Consider the following 22,556-nt stretch of genomic DNA (forward strand, 5'->3'; position numbering starts at 1 on the left):
GAAAAGAAAAGATAAGAAAAGAAAATGGAGGTGAAGAAGTGATGCCAGGGCTAGGAAAATAGCTCAGCCTCTTAGAGCGCCGACTGGTATGCCCAAGGGCCCAGAGGTTCCAGGTTCAGTTTCCAGTCCTACCTTAAGCCAGAGCTGAGCTATGTTCTCTCGTTCTCTCTCTCCCTCCCTCCCTCCCTCTCTCTCCCCTCCCTCTCCCCTCCTCTCTTCTCCTCTCTTTCTCCTCTCCTCTCCTCTCCTCTCCTCTCCTCTCCTCTCCTCTCCTCTCTCTTTCTCCTCTCCTCTCTCCTCTCCTCTCTCCTCTCTTTCTCCTCTCCTCTCCTCTCCGCTCCTCTCTCCTCTCTCTTTCTCCTCTCCTCTCTCCTCTCCTCTCTTTCTCCTCTCTCTCTCTCTCCTCCTCTCCTCTCCCTTTCTCCTCTGCTCTCCTCTCCTCTCCTCTCCTCCCCTCTCCTCTCCTCTCTTCTCCTCGCCTTTCTCTTTCTCCTCTCTCTTTTCCTCTCTTCTCCTCTCTTCTCTCTCTCCCTGCCCTATGTCCTGGCACCAGATCAGACAAATAAGGAGGCTGAAGACACCCAGTTGCCATGCCTCAACGTGACATAAACTCCTCAGGTAGAGTCCCTTGGCCTACCTGTGGTCAGCACTGGCTTTCGGCCTTCCGTTCCAGAGCCTTCTGTTCACAGAGGAAGGTGGAGGAGAGGCGGGCAGGGGTGGGGGTGGTAGGGAGGGCAGGGGAGGCAGGTTCCTCTTCTCCTTCCTCCACCTAGAGCCAGGCTTCTCGCCCCTGTCGTCTTCATCGTGTTTGAACGTTCTCTGGGGCTTGGGCAAGGGGTTGATGAAGGGTTTGGGGGGGCAGCTGTCAAGGCCGTGGTCACTGGGTCTCCAGCTGGAGCTTCTTCTTTCTTCCAGGGGCTCCGGGCTGGGCTCCCTGGCTTCAGGGTTCGAGTAGGGGCCCCGGGGCTCCGAGCTACTCCAGACGCCGAGGCCCTGCTCAGGAAGTGTGGGCACCTCGTCGGCCTTGTAGGGCAGGCAGTGTGGGGAGTAGCAGGTCCCCGGTAGCTGTGGGTCCAGGCCTGCTGAGCCATCCTTGAGGGCCTGCTCGAGCCTCTTGACCTGCGTGAGCACCGAGAGGCTGTCTTTCTGTGGGCGCTGCGAGCCAAGCCTGGGCTCCCAGAGGCCTCTGCCTGGGTTTGTGGCCGGGTCCTGGCCTGTCTGGCTGAGTCTCTGAGGCCCCACTCTCACTCCCTCTGGACTCTGCTCACCCTCTGGGCTCTCTGATTCCATCCTGGCTCCATTTGACACCTTGGTCACCGCAGTCCTCACGTCTTCCCTTCTCTCTGTCACAAAGAGCGGCGGGTGAGCCTCAGTGGTGGCAGAGGACAGCTCCCTTTTCCCTTCCCACTCGGAGATCTTGTCCCTGATGCTCAGAGTCTTGTGCCGGGGGGCGCTGCCTTGTGCCGGGGGGCAGGGGTCTGGGGCCCCTGCCTGCTGCCTCCTTCTGGACCTCAAGTCTGAAGCTGGGCCGCTGATGATCATCTCTGAGCTGAACATGCTGCAGGCTGTTGAGGCGTTTTGATGGGCTCCTTCAGGAGGGTGGTCCCTGAGGGGTCTCTCGGGAGGGGACAGAAGCCTTCAGAGGTTGCCCTCCCAGCTGCCACTGCGTCTTCTACCTTGACCCTGAACAGGAAAGACAAACACTGGGTATGGGGCTCCTGGCCACTGCTCTGGGGGTGGGGTGGGGGGTTTCAGAGATTTGCTAGGACTGAGAGAGAAGTGTCACATGATGGCAGTAAACCACAAATACGAAAGCCATCATTAAAAAATCATGGGGGCTGGGCAGTAGCGCACTGGGTTAAGCACACACGGTACAAAGTGCAAGGACCAGAGCAAGGATCCCAGTTCGAAGCCCCTGGCTCCCCACCGGCAGGAGGGTCACTTTGCAAGCGGTGAAGCAGGTCTGCAGGTGTCTATCTTTCTCTCCCCCTCTCTGTCTTCCCCTCCTCTCGATTACTCTCTGTCCTATCCAGCCACAGCAACAGCAATAGCAACAACAATGGGGGGAAAAAGATGGCCTCCAGGAGCAGTGGATTCGTAGCGCAGGCACTGAGCCCCAGCAATAACCCTGGAGGCAAAAAAAAAGAAGAAGAAGAAATCACTGTGGGGGCTGGTGAAATAACTCCCTTTGTCATGAGGTCAGCCCAGGTTCAAGCCCAGTCCCCACTGCATTGGAGGAAGCTCTAGTGCTATCATTTCTCTCTCACTCTCTCTCTCTCATAAATAAATACATAATTTAAAAAATTTATTAAGGGACCGGGTGGTGGTGCACCAGGTTGAGTATACATGTTACCATGAGCAAGGACTTGGGTTCAAGACCCCACTTTCCACCTGCAGGGGGGAAGCTTCACAAGCAGTAGATCAGTGCTATGGTGCCTCTCTTCTCTGTCTCTGTCCTCTCTACCTCTCTCTCTTCCTCCCTATCTTACAGTTCATTAAAAAAAAAAAAAAGATGCCTGCAGAAAACAGTAATGGAATCATGGACTCATGAAGCCCTAGTGATGGCAGCAAATATGAATGAATGAATGAATGAGTGAGTGAATGAATGAATAAATGAATGAATGAATAGGATTTCTTTATGCTCTACTTGAGAGAGATTGCACGGTAGAATGTAAGGAGTGATTTTTGGAACCTGGATATGAACTTGAAGAAATCTGTGAACTTCACTAAGTCTTAGTATCTTCACCTGGGAAATGGAGACATGGTTCCTCACACCTAACTGGGCGAGCTGCAGGCAACTTCTTGCACGCAGACACTGTGCAGTGCGTGAAGGACTCTGCCGGGCATTCCATGAGAAGGGGGATTATAGAGTGGACCAGGGAGGTGAGTGAGTGGTAGCAAGCAAGCTTTGCATTCATGAGGTCCCGGGTTCAAGCCCTGGCATCACATAAAATAAGAGTGGTACTCTGATCAGCGTCTCTGAAGAAAAAATAAATGATACAATATTAACTTTAAAAATATATATATAGGGGCCAGGTGGTGGCGCACCTGGTTGAGCACACTGATTACAATGCACAAGGACCTGCGTTCAAGTCCCCGGTCCCCACCTGCAGGGGGAAAGCTTCACAAGTAGTGAAGCAGGGCTGCAGGTGTCTCTCTGTTTTACTCCCTCTCTATCCCCCCCTTCCCTCTCAGTTTCTGGCTGTCTCCATCCAATAAATAAATATATATATATATATCAGAAATTGGACTGGGCTTGGTGTATTGCACCAAAGTAAAACACTCTGAGGTGGGGTGGGGGGGTGGTGTTCAGGTCCTGGTGCAGGATGGTGGAGGAAGACCTAGGTTGGGGGTGAGAGTGTTTTGCAGAAAACTGAGAAATTTTACATGTGTACCAACAACTGTATTTACTGCAAGCCATTAATCCCACCAATAAAAAAAAAACTATACAAAAATATTTTAATAAGATGAAAATCACACTTGCTTTTCCATGCACATGAACCAGGTTCGAGACCCACCCCCACCTCACTGGCTTCAGTGCTGTAGTGTCCTTCCCGCTTTCCCTCTATCTTTGTTATTCTCTCCTGGCAAGCGCGCACGCGTGCGCACACACACACACACACACACACACACACACACACAAATCAAATTTACATTAGGTTTATATTGGGGTTAGAACTAGGGGGCTGATATATGAGATGACAGAGGTGTCCTTATGTTGGACTCACAGAGAACTCTGAAATCTATTGATTTAGTGCAGTGAAAGTATACTTGCACGGACATTTAATAGTCAATGTGAATGAACTGGGAATACCCTTCTCAGCACAGTCATTCAGCTCCATGGTGATCAAGTACAGAACTGTACAAAGTTGTGTGCTGGTTATTAAAGTTATACACTAAATCATATAGTTTAAGTTTCCTTTGCTTCTTTCGTCAATGGCAAGATGAAAACAACGCCCAAAGTCATGACGTTTTTGCTGACTCTGACCCTGATTAACTGTTCCCATTGGAGGGGAAAGCCACCGGCATTCTGACAGAGGCTTCCTGGAGCGTGAGCCCCGGAGGGCTGGTGGTCCCTCAATGAAGACAACGAAGCTTTGCTTTGTGTCGAGGCTGGGCCTGTGTTAGCTATAGCTGCCTACACAACACCTAGGCTAACAGCGGCCAGAGCAGCTGGTCACTGTTTGTTGCACGAATAAATGAAAAAGTGATTGGACAGGGCTAGAATCGCACTGCCCCAAAGTGTAGCCACTGGCCTCAGCTGCCTACTTCAGATCAAGTCCATCTGAAATGAAAGCTTCCATCTTCAGTCACGCCAGCCACATGCCGACTGCCCAGTGGCCGCACGTGGAGAATGGTGACCAAGCCGGTCAAAGCAGAAGACTGATTCCATCACTGCAAAAAGTACCAGCCTTGGGGCTGGTCATCGGGCCAGGTGGCGGTGCATCAGGTTAAGTGCACACACAAGGACCCTTGTTCAAGCCTTCCGGTCCCCACCTGCAGGGGGGATGTTTCATGAGTGGTGAAGCAGTGCTGCAGGTGTCTCTCTCTTCTTCTCCATAGCCCCATCACCCCTTCTGCCTCTTAATTTCTTTCTGTCCTATCAAATATAATAATGATAAATTTCAAAAAAGTTCTGGCCTTGAATGTACACACTGGGAAATATACCTCCAAATGTGATTGTAGGAGACTAGAGATGTCAAAAATTAGTTTGAGGGGTTGGAGACACAGCTCAAGGGCTGGGGCGCCTGTAGTGCTAGGCAAGGGCCCAGGTTCAAGTCCTAATACCACACAGAGGTGCCAGAGCTCTGGATCTGTGGGCTGATTCTCTCTCTCTCTCTGAAAAAGCAAACAAAAGTAGTGAAACCGTACACAAATATGGCTCAATTTCAGCAGGAAAAAAAGTTATTGTTCTTTGAAAAGGAAACAAGATTTTGAAGCTAGTCTACAGAGGATGGGAGAAGCTGTGCTGTCAAATGCAAAGCAAAGGTCACAACAACTGAGAACAGGAACCTTAGAGGGGCTGGGACAGGCACACACCTGTGGACAGACTTTGCGGTGGCAAGTCTGACTGTGCGGGAATGCCGCAGCTGAGCCGAGGAGCCCACGAAGGGCTGAGCGATTAGCGATTTCACACATCCTGTTACTATTTCCTTCTCCAGTCCAAAGACCAACGTTTGTTTACATAAAAGCTTCTCCCCAGATTGAGACATTAGCACATAAATTCTGTCGCAGTTCTGGCTCCAAAGCATAAATCAGAAATGTGTGAAGACGCAAACACAGTTTGGGAGCCAACTCCTCATTTCCATAAACAATTAGCATTCACAACAGAGTGCTTCCAAAGGAGAAGCCCTTTCTACAGTTGTCCTTTCACTGCTGAGGACATTCCCATGAAGTCAGGCATGACTTCACTGCTCATGGACACTTTTTCATTCAGACTGAAAGAAAGACACAGAAGAGACACTCTAGCACTGGGGCTTCCCCCCGTGGCTGTAGCATCTCCCATATGGTGCCAGGGCTTGAACCTTTGAACCTGGGATACAGCCCTGCAGGTGAGTTTTCTGTGTGTGATCCGGCTCTAGTTTATGTCCATCTTGTAAAGTAAGAATCTTTTCTCCCTTCCCAAGAGTGCAGGGGCCAAATGCTGTGCCCAGTTTATGGTAGCAAGTCAAGCCTTATTCATCAGATGAATGAATGGATGAGTCAGTATCTGGAATGTGCCCGGAGTACAGCATGCACTGAAGCCCGAGAGAAATAAATGTGACCGGTGGCACCGTCGTGACTGCCATTAACTGTCTAGGACCCCAAACATCTGGAGTGACTTTGCAAACAACACCAAAAGCACTGGGGAGACCTTGTCCTCAGCACTTTGTTCTTGAGTTCTGGATGAGTACTATGCATGGAGCAGATTCACAAGAGGCGGGAAGTGGGGTGAGTGAGGAGGGAAGGCAGCAGGCAGAGGAGGAACCCAATCTCAGTGCTCTCCAAGGAGAGAGCTCTCATCTGCCTGCTAGGTTGAAGTTTGGGGTCTCGGGGGCTGTGGCTGCCTGTGGCCTGTGCATTGTCATCATGTCAGCACAAGAGAGGGCTCCAGGGTGCCTGGGAGAACAGGGTGGACACTGGAAGCTATGGCTGCAAATCCAAGGCCATACCCCAGATTATTTCCCCTGGGTGTGCCCGGATCATTGGCCCAGGAGAGGCTCAGGGCAGGATCCTGAACCACCCCAACTCCCCCCCAAAGGTCCCATGGCAACTTCTTCCAGAGTGCAGGCACACACGTTTCTTTAGATAATGTCACCAAAGAATGTTTGGATGCACTGATTCCGTTATCGAGAGAGGGGGAGGGAGGCAAGCACAGCTCCTGCACATATGCAGCAGGGGACAGAACCATGGCCCCTAGCATGAAAGTCCTGTGTTCTACCCATGTTCTACTCACAGGGCTGTAAGGTCTAGCTATTTTTTATTAAATATTTTATTTATTAATGAGAAAAACAGGAGGAGAGAGAAAGAACCAGACATCACTCTGGTACTGATGCTGCCGGGGCTTGAACTCAGGACCTCACACTTGACAGTCCAATGCTTTATCCACTGCACCACCTCCCAGACCACTCCTATACTCTAGCTGTGTTTTTTTGTTTGTTTGTTTTGCCTCCAGGGTTATCACTGGGGTTTGGTGCTTGCACTATGAATCCACTGCTTCTAGAGACCATTTTTCCCATTTTGTTGCTGCTGCTGTTGTTGTTATTGTTGTTACTGTAGTTGTTGGATAGGACAGAGAGAAATCAAGAGAGCAGGGGAAGACAGTGAGAGGGAGAGAAAGATAGACACCTGCAGACCTGCTTCACTGCTTGTGAAGCGACCTCCCTGCTGGTAGGGAGCCAGGGGCTCAAATTGGGATCCTTGCGCTAGTCCTTGCACTTTGCACCATGGGCACTTAACCTGCTGTGTTACTGCCTGGCCCCCTAGCCATATTTTTAATGAAGAGTCAGGGCCTTGCACACTCATGATACAACTGATTATCAGCCTCTCCAGCCCAGCTTTATCATTATTTCTTGGAGAAGGGGAGAGAGAACTGTCCCCGGTGCTGTCTGTCCAGGGTGCACCCATATAATGCCTTGGATCAGTCCCGTGCTGACACACAGGAATGTGAATGTTCCCTGGGTGAGCTATCTTCCAACTCCTAGGTTGAATTTCGAAATAACAATAAAACAAGGTTTATCTACCCCAAATAGCATCTGCTATATTCTTTTCTTACCTTTAGGTTCCTGATTATTAAACATTTTTTTTTCTGTTTTCTTAATGCCTTTCAGCCACCAACTTGCAGTTGTGACCATGACACCAACCTGATGTCCCTGGACAGACAACCTCACCAATGTCCTGGAGCCCCACCTCCCCAGAGCCCTGCCCACTAGGGAAAGAGAGAGAGACAGGCTAGGAGTCTGGATCAACCTGTCAAATGCCCATGTCTAGTGGAGAAGCAATTACAGAAGCCAGACCTTCCACCTTCTGCACCCCATAATGATCCTGGGTCCATGCTCCCAGAGGGAGAACAGGGGAGCTGGAGGGGATGGAATACAAAACTCTGGTGATGGGAATTGTGTGGAACTGTACTACTCTTATCCTACAATCTTACCAATCATTATTAAATCAATAAAAAAAATTATTGTGGTCCGGGAGGTGGCACAGTGACTAAGGCATTGGACTTTCAAGCATGAGGTCCTGAGTTTGATCCCCGGAAGCACATGTACCAGAGTGATGTCTGGTTCTTTCTCTATCTTCCTCATTAATAAATGAATAAAATATTTTTTAAAAAACAAATCTATCTTTTACTTATTTCATTTACCAGAGCACTGCTCGGCTCTGGCTTATGGTAGTGCTAGGGATTGAACCTGGGACTTGTGATGCCTCAAACATGAAAATCTTTTGCAGAATTATTAAGCTATCTCCACCCCACACCCAAAATCTATTCATTAACTAGTGAGAGAGTAGGGGAGAGAGACCCAGAACATGACTCCAGAATATGCAGTGCCGGGAATCAAACCTTATGCCAGCAAGTCCAAAATGCTATCTACTGCACCAGCAGTTGGGCCATCTAAGTCACTATATAAAATACACACTCACACTCATACTCACACACTCACACTCACACACACACACTCACACACACACACACACACTCACACACACTCACACACACACATACTCACACACACACTCACACAGACACACACACTCACACACACACTGACACACACACACTGACACACTCACACTCACACACACACTCACACACACTCACACACACACACTCACACACTCACACACACACTCACACACACACACACACACTCACACACACACACACACACTCACACACACCGCTAATGAAACTTCCCTCCTGCAGATGGGGACTAGGGGCTTGAGCCTGCATCCTTGTACATGGTGAGATATGCATTCAACATGAGCACCACTGCTCAGCCCTTTTTTTTTTTTTTAAAAAAAGTATTTATTCCCTTTTGTTGCCCTTGTTGTTTTATTGTTGTAGTTATTATTGTTGTCGCCGTCGTTGGATAGGACAGAGAGAAATGGAGAGAGGAGGGGAAGACAGAGGGGGGAGAGAAAGACACCTGCAGACCTGTTTCACTGCCTATGAAGCGACTCCACTGTAGGTGGGGAGCCGGGGGCTCGAACTGGGATCCTTATGCAGGTCCTTGAGTTCAATTCCCAGTAGCACATGTACCAGAGTGATGTCTGGTTTTTCTCTCTGCCTATCTTTCTCATGAATAAGTAAATAAATTCTTTTAAAAAAAAATCAAAAGGCTTCTAGACATCTGTATAGCTACTGGGAATGAGCAGGAGGAGGCCCAAGGAGAAAGAAAAAAGGCATTAAAATCCACACACACATGCACTCAGGGGCCCCGCTCCACACACTGAAATCAGAAAGAGTGCAGCCGGGTTCGTAAACTATGTGGAGACAGATGGAGTGTAGGCCTGCCCTGCTACAGAGTCCAGGCGGCTTGTGAGCAGCCACAGTTTGGGCTATGTTAGCTGAAAGCCAGCTTAGTCTCTCTAGCCCTCTCTCCCCTTTTTTTTTTCCCCAAAGCTAGGGCCTATGGCATGCACAATTTTACTACTCCTGGGCTGCTTTTTAATTCACATAGGGAGACAGAAAGTGAGGGGGAGACATCAACACAATGGAACTTCCCCCAGTGCCATGACTCCTGCCATGTGGTACCAGGGGCTTGAACCTGGACTGGGCGTGGTGGCCGAGTGATCTCTCTGGTGATGGTTATCTCTCTCACGGTGGCCGAGTTATCTCTCTCTCTCTGAGTTCAGTTCTTTGAAGGATGCAGGGACCCCATTCCTCAATTCCTACGTTGGAGGAGGGTTCTGAGAGCCTTCCAGTGACAGGAAGGAAGTCCTGGCCCCAGTCCTGATACTCCTGGAGTCTCTTCACTGGCTGAGGTGGCAGACAGGGCTCCGCTGTCCTCCCCTGGCAGCAAGCCCGAGGATAGACAGACAGTGCTCCTCACGGCAGCACTGTGCCTTGCCACTTCTCTGCCAGCCCTGTTCCTCCCCAGTGCTGAGAAGAGGTGGGGGGAAGAAGCATCATAAGCAGTGAAGCAATGCTGCAGGTCTCTCTCTCCCTCTCCCTCTCTCTCTCTCTCTCTCCCTCCCTCATTTCCCCTTTTCTCTCAATTTCTCTCTCCCTCTATCCAAAAAAGAGAGGAAAAAAAAATAAAAGAGGGAGGGAGGAAGATAGCTCCATTTCTCTCTGTCCTATCCAATAACAACGACATCAATGACAATAACTATAACAATTTAAAAAAACAAGGGCAATAAAAGGGAATAAATATTTTTTTAAAAAAACAGAAACAAATGGCTAGACAGTAACGAAAATTAAAAATGGAAGTGGTCTTATTGGTACCGCTAAAACAAGATCCTCAACTTCAACAACTCTCCGCTTTGCCAGCTTTGGTCAAGGAGGCAACAACACACATTAACAATTACAGCACAGAGTCAGGCAGTAGCACAGTGGGTTAAGCACACGTGGCTTGAAGCGCAAGGACTGGTGTAAGGATCCTAGTTCGAGCCCCCGGCTCCCCACCTGCAGGGAGTCGCTTCACAGGCGGTGAAACAGGTCTGCAGGTGTCTTTCTCTCTCCCTTTCTGTCTTCCCCTCCTCTCTCCATTTCTCTCTGTCCTATCCAACAAGGACAACATCAATAACAACAACAATAATAACCACAGCAATAAAACAACAGGGGCAACAAAAGGGAAAATAAACAAAATAAATAAATATAAAAAAAATTAAAAAAAAACAATTACAGCAGAACACCAAGAGTTACTGTAGTAACTCAACTGATCATTCTTCTTAGTAAGCGACAGCCAAAGATTTCAGAAAATAAATTCAGCAGAGCCAAGAGCATAAATGCTACCATGGTCAAGGATTCAGGTCAAGTCCCAGTCCCCACCTGCAGGGGGGAAGCTTCAAATGTGGTGGAGCAGTGCTACAGGTGTCCCTCTCCTCTCTTCTCCTCCCCTCTCCTCTCCTCTCTTTTTCTCCCCTCCCATTCCCCCTCCCTCAAAAACAGCTGCTAGGAACAGGGCAGATAAACAGCACACACTTGTACATTCCACCTGATGTGCCATGGTGTTCAGTGAATGAATCTCCTCTCTAAATTTCATTGCCATCATCCTTAGAGAAACTTTTTTTTTTTGGTTGGTAGGTACTGCGATGCCACTGCTCCAGTGACTTTTTTTTTTTTCTGCTAGAAAGTCAGAGACAGAGCGAAAGACAGCACAGCAGCAAAGTTTCCTTCAGTGTGGTGGGGGCTGGGTTTGAACATGCATCTTGCCAGCCCTAGACAAACATTTTCCAAAATAACTGGGAGTCTCTCTAGCTCTTCACAGAATCACTTATAAAAAGTCAGGTGTTTTTTTTTTTTTTCCACATCTGGAAAATGGAAGGTCTGATAGGTGAGGTTAAGAGAAGACAACAGTTTGGAACAAGATGGAGTGGCCATATTTGGCAAAATCACAGTCTTCACTCTTGGACCAAATGCTCAGACAAAAGGAATGACTTGATCCATGCTACAACATAGACTAGAAGACAAGAGTCCAATGGCAAAGATCACTCACACACACACACACACACACACACACACACACACACACACACACACGACATGGCCACACATTATAAAATGCTCAGGACAGGCAAATTCACCAAGGCAGACAATAGGCCGATAGCTGTCTCATCCTGGGGACAAGTTAACATACAAAAACAACTGCAGGGAGTCGGGCTGTAGCGCAGCGGGTTAAGCGCAGGTGGCGCAAAGCAAAAGGACCAGCATAAGGATCCCGGTTCGAAGCCCGGCTCCCCACCTGCAGGGGAGTCGCTTCACAGGCGGTGAAGCAGGTCTGCAGGTGTCTGTCTTTCTCTCCTCCTCTCTGTCTTCCCCTCCTCTCTCCATTTCTCTCTGTCCTATCCAACAACGATAACAACAATAATAACTACAACAATAAAACAACAAGGGCAACAAAAGGGAATAAATAAATAAAAAAACAACAAAAAAAAAAACAACTGCAGTGGTCTGGGAGGTGGCGCAGTGGCTAAGGCACTAGACTCTCAAGCATGAGGTCCCGAGTTCAATCCCCAGCAGCACATGTACCAGAGTGATGTTTGGTTCTTTCTCTCTCTCTCTCTCTCTCTCTCTCCTATCTTTCTCATTAATAAATAAATACAATCTTTAAAAAAAAAAAAAGACAACAGCAACTTGGGCTGGGAGATAGCTCACTGCGGAGGGAGTGTGTCTGGAGTTTGAGCCTCCCACTACACGGCCGTGCCACAGCACCGGGGAAGCTCAGGTGCTGTTTTCTCTCTCTCTCTCCCTCCCCCTCTCTCTCTCTCCTTTCCTCTCTATCTCTACCTATATGAAATAAAAAAAAGGAAAGGCCAGCTCAGGAGCAGCAAAACTGCATATGCAAGGAGATTTGGGTTGCATAAACAAGAGGAAAAAAAGGAAAGTTGTTCTTTAAAAAGAAAAAAAAATCCCTCCTACTTGTAAATGTTGTTGTTCTGACCAGAACTCTACTCAGCTCAGGCTTATGGTGGTGGCAGGGAAGGAAAGCCTTTGTGCATAACCATTATGCTGTCTTCCCAGCCCAAGGTTATTTATTTACTTTTAAATATTTATTTATTTATTTCCTTTTGTCGCCCTTGTTGTTTTACTGGTGTAGTTATTATTGCTGTCATTGTTGTTGGATAGGACAGAGAGAAATGGAGAGAGGAGGGGAAGACAAGAGAGGGAGAGAGAAAGATAGACACCTGCAGACCTGCTTCACTGCCTGTGAAGCGACTCCCTTGCAGGTGGGGATCCGGACGCTTGAACCAGGATCCTTATGCTGGTCCTTGGGCTTTGCGTCACCTGTGTTTAATCTGCTGTGTTACCACCTGACTCCCAGGTTGTTTATTTTTATTCTAATGCAGGAGATTAAAAAAAAAGGGGCTAAGGGCGCAGAGAGACAAAGAGACCAGAGCACTGCTCAGCTCTGGCCTTTGGTGGTCCTGGGGATTGAACCTGGGACCTCAGAGCTTCAAGAATGTAAGTCTTTTTTTCCTTCTTCTTCTCCTCCTCTTCCTCCCTTTTTCTCCTCTTTTTTTTTTTTTTGGCATGACCATTATATCTTCCCAGCCCAAAGTTACTTATTTTTAAAATGTGTTTATTTTGATGAGATAGGTCAGAACACTGTTCTGACATATGTGGTATCGGGGCTTGAACCTGGGTCTCAGATATGCAAGTCCTGTGCTCAGCTGTCTCTTTCCAAAGGGTGAATTTGATGGTACCTGAATCATACCTTAATAAGCCTGCTATTATTAGAACAGTAAAGGAGGAGCCGAGGGTGTAGCAGAGAGCTTGTGTCACATGTAAGAGACCAGGGCTACTACTATCCTCTAAACTGCAAATAAATCACGAAAAAAAAATTTAAATATAACGAGTGATAAAACGGCTCCTCGGGGATGAGGATAAAACTCGGGGAGTTTTATCATCCTGGTCCTAGCCTGGAGCGAGGGACACAGACTCTCAGCCCTGGACCTGGGAGTCTGCATTTGGGCACTTCCCAGGGAACGCAGGCAGGGGGGTGGTGAACCCTGCCAGTCAGCAGAAATAATCCCTTGGAAGGCAGTCTGCGATGCCACTGTGTCTGTCTGCACCTGTTTCAGAGCCCGTCTGCCTTTAGCATCTGGTGAGATTCCCTGAACTCAGGTGTCAATGAACCAAGATGCTGCCCCCACCCCGACCCCCACCCCTCAAACCAAGAGTCTCTGAGTCATTTTAGACTTGCCGTTAGGCAGCCAGGGAGGTGGCTCAGTACTAGAGGGCAAGCCATGCAAGTTCAATGTTATGAGTTCAATCCTCAGCACTCCTCATGCTGGAGTGGTGGTCTGGTTCTTTCTCTCTTAACACATTAATCTTCCCCCCTTTCCCAGGCCACAGCTTCTGATGGTGTGAATATCCAGTGGCTGACAAAAAAAAAAAATTTTTTTCTTTTAACAACTGGACCAGTGTTTTTCTGACCTACAGCTGTCTGACAGACTAAGTGACAGGGAGTTTAAAGCCACTGGGACAGCGGACAAAACCTCACTCTGCGGCCAGAGGCAGCTGGAGATTTTTACTGTCCTCACTCACAGGAGCTTGGGAAAGACTCGTTCACATCTGCAGAACATTCTTCCTTAGCGAGCTGTACTTGGCTACCTTAGCAGGATGGAAACACATTTTTTTCATTTAACAGTATTTGCAAATCAGGCCTTTCCTCTCTCATCCAGGTGCCGTGTGGAAAAACTTCCATATGTTGCCTTTGGGGCCGCTGTTGTGTGGAGGATGGAAAGGAGAAGACTGATTTCCTAGCTGTCTGATTATGAGCACCAAACTGCAGGGTTAGGGTTACAAGTGTCAGTCCCCACCCCCCAGGTGAAAACTTGACCGCTTGTGTGACCTTTCTGGTCATAGTTAGCATGGGTCTGCCAAGTCATGAGAGTATGAGTGATGGAAGTGTGCCCCTTACACTGAGATTCCATCTCACACCTGAGAGAAAGGCTGACATCAACAAGCCAGGTGTTGGAGAGGCTGTGGAGAACAAGCGACTCTGCTACACTGCTAGTGGGAATGCAAACTGTGCCAACAGCCTCTCTGGAAGACTGTATGGAGAGTCCGTACATAAATACAAGTGGATATCACCTTATGATACAGCAATACCACTCTTAGGCATTTATCCAAAGGATATGCAAACACTAACTTGAAGGGACAGATGCACCTCTGTGTTCCTAGCTGCATTATTTGCAATAGCCAACGAGTGGAAGCAGCCTAAATGCCCATTATCAGATGACTGGCTAAAGAAGTTATGGGATATAGACTCCATGGAATACAACCTTGCAAATAAAAAAAAAAAGTGTGTCCTGGAATTTTCCTGATCAAGAAAAAGAGGCTTAGCTAAGAAATTCAGGTCCCTTGTCTGCAATCCTACACAAGGTCCCAGCTCTCTGAAAGACATAAATAAAAAATAAATAAATAAATAAATAAATAAATAAATAAATAAATAAATTGGGCTGGGTAGTGGCACACCTGGTTGAGTGCATACATTATTACCATGCGTAAGTACCCAATCTCGAGCCCCTGCTCCCCACCTGCAGGTGGGAAGTTCCACAAGCAGTGAAGCAGGCCTGCAGTTGTCTGTCTTTCTCTCTCCCTATCTTCCCCTCCCCCTCAATTTCTCTCTGTCCTTTCAAGTCAAATAGAAAGGGGTGGGAGTAGATAGCATAATGGTCGTGCAAAGGGACTCTCATACCCGAGGCTCCAAAGTCTCAGGTTCAATCCCCTGTACCATCATAAGCCAGAGCTGAGCAGTGCTCTGGTGAAGAAGGAGAAGGAAGAGTAGAAGGAGAAGAAAGGGAAGAGGAAGAGGAAGAAGAGGAAGAGAAGAAGAAAAGAAAAAGAAAGACAGAAAGAAAGAAAGAAAGAAAGAAAGAAAGAAAGAAAGAAAGAAAGAAAGAGAGAAGGGGAAAAAAAGGTCACCAGGAGTGCTGGATTTGTAGTTATGCCACCAGGACTCAGTGATAACCCTGTTAGCAATAAAAATTAAAAAAAAATTAATGATAATAAATAAAATAAACCCAAACTGAGACCCCACTCACAGAATGGGAGACCTTTATATGCCATACATGAGACAAGAAGCTAATAACCAGAATATATAAAAAGCTTGCCAAACTCAACCACAAAAAAACAAATAATCCCATCCAAAAATGGGGGAAGGACATGGACAGAATATTTACCACAGAAGAGATGCAAAAGGCTGAGAAACACATGAAAAAATGCTTCAAGTCTCTGATTGTCAGAGAAATACAAATAAAGACAACAATGAGATGCCACTTCACTCCTGTGAGAATGTCACACATCAGAAAAGGTAACAGCAGCAAATGCTGGAGAGGTTGTGGGGTCAAAGGAACCCTCCTGCACTGCTGGTGGGAATGTCAATTGGTCCAACTTCTGTGAAGAACAGTCTGGAGAAATCTCAGAAGGCTAGACATGGACCTACCCTTGATCCTCAATTCATCTCCTGGGGATAGATCCTAAGGAACCCAACACACCCATCCAAAAAGATCTGTGTACACATATGTTCTTGGCAGCACAATTTGTAATAGCCAAAACCTGGAAGCAACCCAGGTGTCCAACAACAGATGAGTGGCTGAGCAAGCTGTGGGATTTATACACAATGGAATACTACTCAGCTGTAAAAAATGGTGACATCACTGTTTTCAGCTGGTCTTGGATGGAGCTTGAAAAATTCATGTTAAGTGAAATAAGTCAGAAACAGACGGATGAATATGGGATGATCTCACTCTCAGGAAGAAGTTGAAAAACAAGATAAGGAGGAGAAAACACAAGTAGAACCAGAACTGGAATTGGCGTATTGCACCAAAGTAAAAGACTCTGGCCGGGTGTGTGTGTGTGTGTGTGTGTGTGTGTGTGTGTGTGTGTGTGTGTGTAGGATATAGATCCAAGAAGGATGACAGAGGACCTAGTGGGGGTTGTATTGTTATATGGAAAACTGAGAAATGTTATGCATGTACAAACTGTTGTATTTACTGTCAAATGTAAAACATTAATTCCCCGATAAAGAAATTTTTAAAAAAGGGCAACAAAGTAAATAAATAAATAAATAAAATAAAAAGAGAAAGAGATTGTTAGTAATAAAAATAAAATAAAATTAATAATAATAAATAAAATTTTTGAAAGAAAGAGAAAGAAAGGAAGAAGAAACAAATAACAAATAAGAGTGGTACTCTGGGGTCTTTCTTGTCCTCTCTTAATAAAAAAGAGGTTATGTATTCCTGTTCAAAATTGTACATATAAAAAATGACTTGAGGGCGGGGGTAGATAGCATAATAGTTATGCAAACAGACTCTCAAGCGTGAGGCTCCATCAAGTCCCAGGTTCAATTCCCCGTCCCACCATAAGCCAGAGCTGAGCAGTGCTCTGGTAAAAATGAAAAAATTAAAAAAAAAAAAAATGACTTGAGGGGCCCGTGCTGTAGAGCAGCAGGTTAAGCACAGGTGGCGTCAAGCACAAGGACCTGCACAAGGATCCTGGTTCAAGACCCAGTTCCCCCACCTGCAGGGGGCTCACTTCACAAGCAGTGAAGCAGATCTGCAGGTGTCTATCTTTCTCTTCTCCTCTCTGTATTCCCCTCCTCTCTCCATTTCTCTCTGTCCTATCCAACAGCAATAACAATAACAACAACAACAACAACAAAAATGATAAACAAGGGCAACAAAAGGGGAAAAATGGCCTCCAGGAGCAGTGGATTCGCAGTGCAGGCACCGAACCCCAGCAATAACCCTGGAGGTAAAATAAATAAATAAATAAATAAATAAATAAATAAATAAAATGACATGAAAGAGATGTCACAAAGAATTAGCAGTAGAAGTCATTGAATAGGAAACGTCGAGTGATTTCCCTCATTCTCTCTAAGTGTCTCTATTTCCAACAACAAAGAGCCTCCAGATTTCCAAATGATCGGTCACAACCGCACATTATTCTGAAGCTTACACTCAGCCAGCTGGTGTGTGTGTGGGGGTGGAGGGTTGCCCTAAAGCTGTCTGTGGTCTCTGAGTGTCTGTCTCTGCCCTGTGGTGCCCCCACTAGACCCCCTGGTCGTCTGAGTCACAACCACAGCAGGTCTTCCGGTTCAGCCGAGTTCAGCACTCCACAGCCTGCTTGGCTTTACCAGAGAAATCTCCAGAGGCAGAGAGTAAGTGGCGTTTTATTCCCACTAAAGGACCACCTTTTCCTTAGTGGAAATCTGGGACTAGGGTCCTGGTGTCCAGAAATTATTTCTCAGACCAGACACTTCCGTGAGTCCAAAGAGATAATACCCAGCGACCTAGGACTCACCATCTGACCACTTTTCTTTTCTTCTTCCCCTATCCGTTGTCTCCTGTCACACACACGGAACTGAATCAAGTCAGAGAGAAGTGTAAAGTAAATTTGTCCTCTGAGAGGTTTCTTCCTTGTACCGGAAATGAGAAGAGCATGACAATTCTGTACGATCCACCAGAAAGTTTCTACAAGAGAAGATGATAAATGCTTTCCCCACACACCCAGCTGGTGTGAGGTGATGATCGTGTTAATATTACGAAGGTCTGTTGCACTATTACTGAGACTCTATCTTGACAGTACGCCTAGGGCTTACACAGTTACAAACTGTATCTCGACTGCATCTCAATAAAGCCGGGGAGAGGACGAACGCACAAGAGTATTTCCCATGCAAAATGAATATGTAAGCAAAAAGGAGACAATGGGATTCTTTTCTGGGGGCTGGGTTTGAAGGATGAGCCACACTTCCTCTGGAGTATTTGGGTGAAAAGCACATGTGTGTGCATAGTTTCAGGATGACTAAAGGCTAAAGGAAGCCCAAACCACTCAACGAAAAAGCAGTGCTGATTCCTGACTGGCTGGGTTTCTTTGCAGGGTCAGCCATCAAGCAAACTAAGGACCTATGAACACGACTTGTGCAGATTTTCTGAGAGCTTTTACTAAGATAGATGTTGCCAGAAGCATGATGGCCTTAAGCCTTTTTTTAAAAAAAAATCTGAAATAATTTTAAGTTTGCAGATCATCTGCAAGAACAATGCAGAATGTTCTTATGTAATACCCTTGAGCCAAATTCACCACATTTGAACAATCGCTCAATTAAAGACTTTCAGAGGCTTCCGGGCTCATAACTCCCAAAGAAAACAGAATCTTACAAAACCAGTTTGAACATCAACCCCACCTCTGACCCTCCACCAGGACCTCCTGGGAGAATACTGAGTACTTTAAAACTAGACTATCAAACATGAGGGGAGCCAAGAAAACACTGGAAAACAAAAATGGTGGGTGGCCAGGGAAACAGCTCAACTGACAGAGCTTGGAGCTTGCCTGCCTGGGATTCCCGGTGCCACATGTCCCAGGGTGGTGCTCTGGTATCTCTCTCTCCTCTCTCTCTCTCACTTTCCCTGTGTCTCAGGTGAAACTCTCTTATATGTAATCAAATAATTTTTAAAAAATATTTATTCCCTTTTGTTGCTCTTGTATTTTTATTGTTGTAGTTATTGTTGTTATTGATGTCATCGTTGTTGGATAGGACAGAGAGAAATGGAGAGAGGAGGGGAAGACAGAGAGGGGAGATAGATACCTGCAGACCTGCTTGTGAAGTGACCACCCTGCAGGTGGGGAACCGGGGGCTCAAACCAGGATCCTTCCTCCAGTCCTTGCGCTTTCGCTTAACCTGCTGCGCGACCGCCCGACTCCCATAAATTTTTTTTAATGTTTTATTTTAACTTACTTATTCAGAGAGAAAGAACCAGACATTACTCTGGTACATATGCTGCCAGGGATTAAACTGAGGACCTCATGCTTGAGAGCCCAATGCTTTATCCACTGCGCCACCTCCCAGACCACCAAATAAATATTTTTTAAAACAAGTTTAAAAGGTAGGAGAAGCAGTGGTTCTTGAGAGTGAGTAGCTTTATTAAAACATACTGTCAAGGGGCAAAGAGATAGCTCACCCAGTAGTTACCATCCACAAGGCCCTGGGTTCAAACCCCAGACTACATGGCAGCAGCATGGGAAGGGCAACAGCAGCAAAGGAAACTGCATGCATGGTGAAGCAGTGCTGTGGTGTTTGTCCTTTCTCTGTATCCTCTGCTATCATTCTTCTTCTTTTTAACTCTATTTATTTCATAGAGAAAGAGAACTGAAGAGGGAAGGGGAAGATAGAGAGTGAGAGACTTGAGGGGGCTGGGCGGTGGCACACTGGATTAAGCACACATAGTAGGAAGCCAAGTGCAAGGACCCATGCAAGGATCCTTATTCGAGCTCCCCACTCCCCACCTGCAGGGGGGTCGCTTCACAGGCGGTGAAGCAGGTCTGCAGGTGCCTATCTTTCTCTCTCCCTCTCTGTCTTCCCCTCCTTTCTCCATTTCTTCCTCTTATCCAATAACAACAGAAATGGCAACAATAACAAAAAAACAACAAGGGGGGGGAATTGGGTGGTAGCTCAGCGGATTAAACACATGTGGCACAAAGCGCAAGGACCTGCTTAAGGATTAGGGTTGAAGCCCCGGCTCCCCACCTGCAGGGGAGTCGCTTCACAGGTGGTGAAGCAGGTCTGCAGGTGTCTGTCTTTCTCTCCCCTTCTCTGTCTTCCCCTCCTCTCTCCATTTCTCTTTGTCCTATCTAACAACGACAACATCAACAACAATTATAATACCTACAACAACAATAAAAAAACAAGGGCAACAAAAGGAAAAATAAATAAATAAATAAATATATAAAAATTTAAAAAAATTTAAAAAAAGGGCAACAAAATGGAAAAATGGCCTCCAGGAGCAATGGATTTGTAGTGCAGGCACTGAGCCCCAGCGATAACCCTGGAAACTATATATATATATATATATATATATATATATATATATATATATATGACAAGGTCATGTCTTTCAGGACAAGGTGGATGGAACCAGAGATGATTATGCTTAGGAACCTTGAAGTAAGGAGGTGAAAAATAACCACTGGATAGTTCTACTCGTATGTGAAATATACAGAATTGAACCATATCAACTTGCAAAGAAACAGAAGTCCCCAACCTTTTGCTAAGACTTTGAGAGAATTATGGTGGTTATTACTGGGGGAAAGGGGACTTTGGTGGAGGGTGTAGTGTGGAACAATAGTATTCCCTGTTATCTTATCCTCTTGTAAATCAACACTAAGTCACTAATCATTTTTTTTAATTTCTCAGGCAAAATGGACTTTTTAATAAATGATACTGTACTGGGCAGATAGCCCAAAGGTATTTAAGTCAGTCCCTGTGAGAATCTGAGCATCCTGCAGGTCTGATAAACGGTGGATGACTTGTGTGTTTCTCTGAACCAGAAAAGCAGTTGCAGGCATAAACTTGTTTCACAAAGGGGGTTACAGCCCTGAGGGGTAAAACCACCCCTGAAGAATCTGACCAGTGCTATCATAAGTCCTGGAGAGTGCTGGCTGGGGCCCAGGGAGGCAGCTCAGCAGATGATGGAGCCTTGGGCTCCATCCCAACACAGCATGCTCTCCTCCTCCCCCTTCATATAAATAGATAAAAAGTCTTTCATAGGGAGTCGGCGGTAGCGGGTAGCGCAGCGGATTAAGCGCAAGTGGCAAAGTGCAAGGACCAGCGGAAGGATCCCAGGTTCAGCCCCCAGCTCCCACCTGCAGGGGAGTCACTTCACAAGCGGTGAAGCAGGTTGGCAGGTGTCTATCTTTCTCTCCTCCTCTCTGTCCTTCTCTTCCCATCTCTCTCCATTTCTCTGTCCTATCTAACCATGACTATAACAATAAGATAATAAGGGCAACAAAAGGGAGTAAATAAATATTTTAAAAAGCCTTTCATTAAAAAAAAAAAGTGTAAGTTAGGGGAAAATATAGACCTTAAAGCAAAAGTACACAATAGTTTGCAGTTAGTCAATAGATGCAGCAAGTAGAAAGACCTAAAAAGACACCATAAAGGGAGTCGGGTGGGGGCGCAAAGTGCAAGGACCAACATAAGGATCCCAGTTCGAGCCCCTGGCTCCCCACCTACAGGGGAGTCGCTTCACAAGTGATGAAGCAGGTCTGCAGGTGTCTGTCTTTCTCTCCCCCTCTCTGTCTTCCCCTCCTCTCTCCATTTCTCTCTGTCTTATCCAACAAAAACATCAATAACCACAACAATATTAAACAAGGGCAACAAAAGGGAAAATAAATAAATATATATAAAAAGACACCATAAAGTACCTAATCAGAGAGTTTCTACTTAGACCTAGATACCCTCCTCATCCACATCCTATTACACATCCTTCAATCACTCCCCTTGTCAGACAAAGTAAGGACTACAAAAGCTGAGTAAAAGGTCCATGAAGGATGATAAATGACATAGTGGAGGTTGTATTGTTAAATGGGAAACTGGGGAATGTTATGCATGTACAAACTATTGTATTTACTGTTGAATGTAAAACATTAAAAAAAAAAAAAAAGCTGAGTAAAGGCAAGAGACCCGCATACCTTAATGATGACTCTTTAGTCACTACCAGGCCACCCGATCACCTGGGGCCCTAGCCAGGGAGCCCTGGGATTCCCACACAGACATGGTGGGCCTAGACCTCTAACAGATCCCTCTCACTACTGTCACTGGTCATCTCCATCAGGAACAACATAATGGACCCCTCTGTGAGCCCCTATCAGACCTTGCCCTCAATGTGAATCAACAATGGTAGGAATGTTCCATTCTCCAAAGGGAGGTTGAACAACATATTCTACCTACTACCCAAGGAAGATGGGTCCAGAAATTAGTGCAGCCTGGAATGTTCCTAGCCATGACCACAAAATGTGATCTCAGACCTACAGGGATGCAGAGGTTACATAGGCTCCTGTGCTGAATATGGGCCCCAGATCAAATCGATGGGGTTTACAGTTAACAATATTTATATACTTTTCCCATATTTGGAAGTTACTCTCTTCCCTGATCCAGCTTTGTAGTCCTTTTTCCAACTATGACAACATCTCCCCCAGACAACAACCTGGGTCCACCTGCATGTTAGCTCAGGCTCAAGCAAATACTAGTATAGTTACGGGCCCCTTGGTATATACCTAAAATAGACCTACTCACTTTTTCCAAAACAAAGACCCCAAATATCCATCTGCAATATTCTTGCCTTTAGGGTCATGATTAGTCAACAATTTGTTGTGCTTTCTATCTTAACTCTTTTTCATCCACCAGGTTCCAGATGCAACCATGTTGCCAACCTGACTTCCCTGGGCAGATGACCCCACTAACGTGTCCTGGAATCCCTCCTCCCCAGAGCCCCGCCCCACTAGGGAAAGAGAAAAATAGACTTGGAGTATGGGTCAACCTGCCAAAGCCCATGTTCAATTGGGAAGCAATTACAGAAGCCAGACCTTCCACTATAATGATCCTGGGTCCATAGTCTCAGAGGGATAA

The 22,556-nt window shown here is 46.4% G+C and overlaps 1 protein-coding gene across 3 annotated transcripts in view; it reads right to left on the reverse strand.

The window, feature by feature from the left end:
- DENND2A (DENN domain containing 2A) overlaps window positions 1–22,556 on the reverse strand; it is a 111,514-nt gene that overhangs the window by 63,107 nt on the left and 25,851 nt on the right. For 2 of the 3 annotated variants that reach the window (XM_060196701.1, XM_060196702.1), the window contains exon 2: window positions 638–1,683. In XM_060196701.1, coding sequence (XP_060052684.1) covers window positions 638–1,557 — 920 coding nt within the window. In that variant the 5' untranslated portion in view covers window positions 1,558–1,683. Of the gene's footprint in view, window positions 1–637; window positions 1,684–2,746; window positions 2,918–22,556 lie in introns of those variants that run through there. The other variant, XM_060196700.1, reaches the window with a different exon arrangement.

The sequence above is a fragment of the Erinaceus europaeus genome, chromosome 8 (genome assembly GCF_950295315.1).
Source record: "Erinaceus europaeus chromosome 8, mEriEur2.1, whole genome shotgun sequence".
In the NCBI taxonomy this organism is placed as follows: domain Eukaryota; kingdom Metazoa; phylum Chordata; class Mammalia; order Eulipotyphla; family Erinaceidae; genus Erinaceus; species Erinaceus europaeus.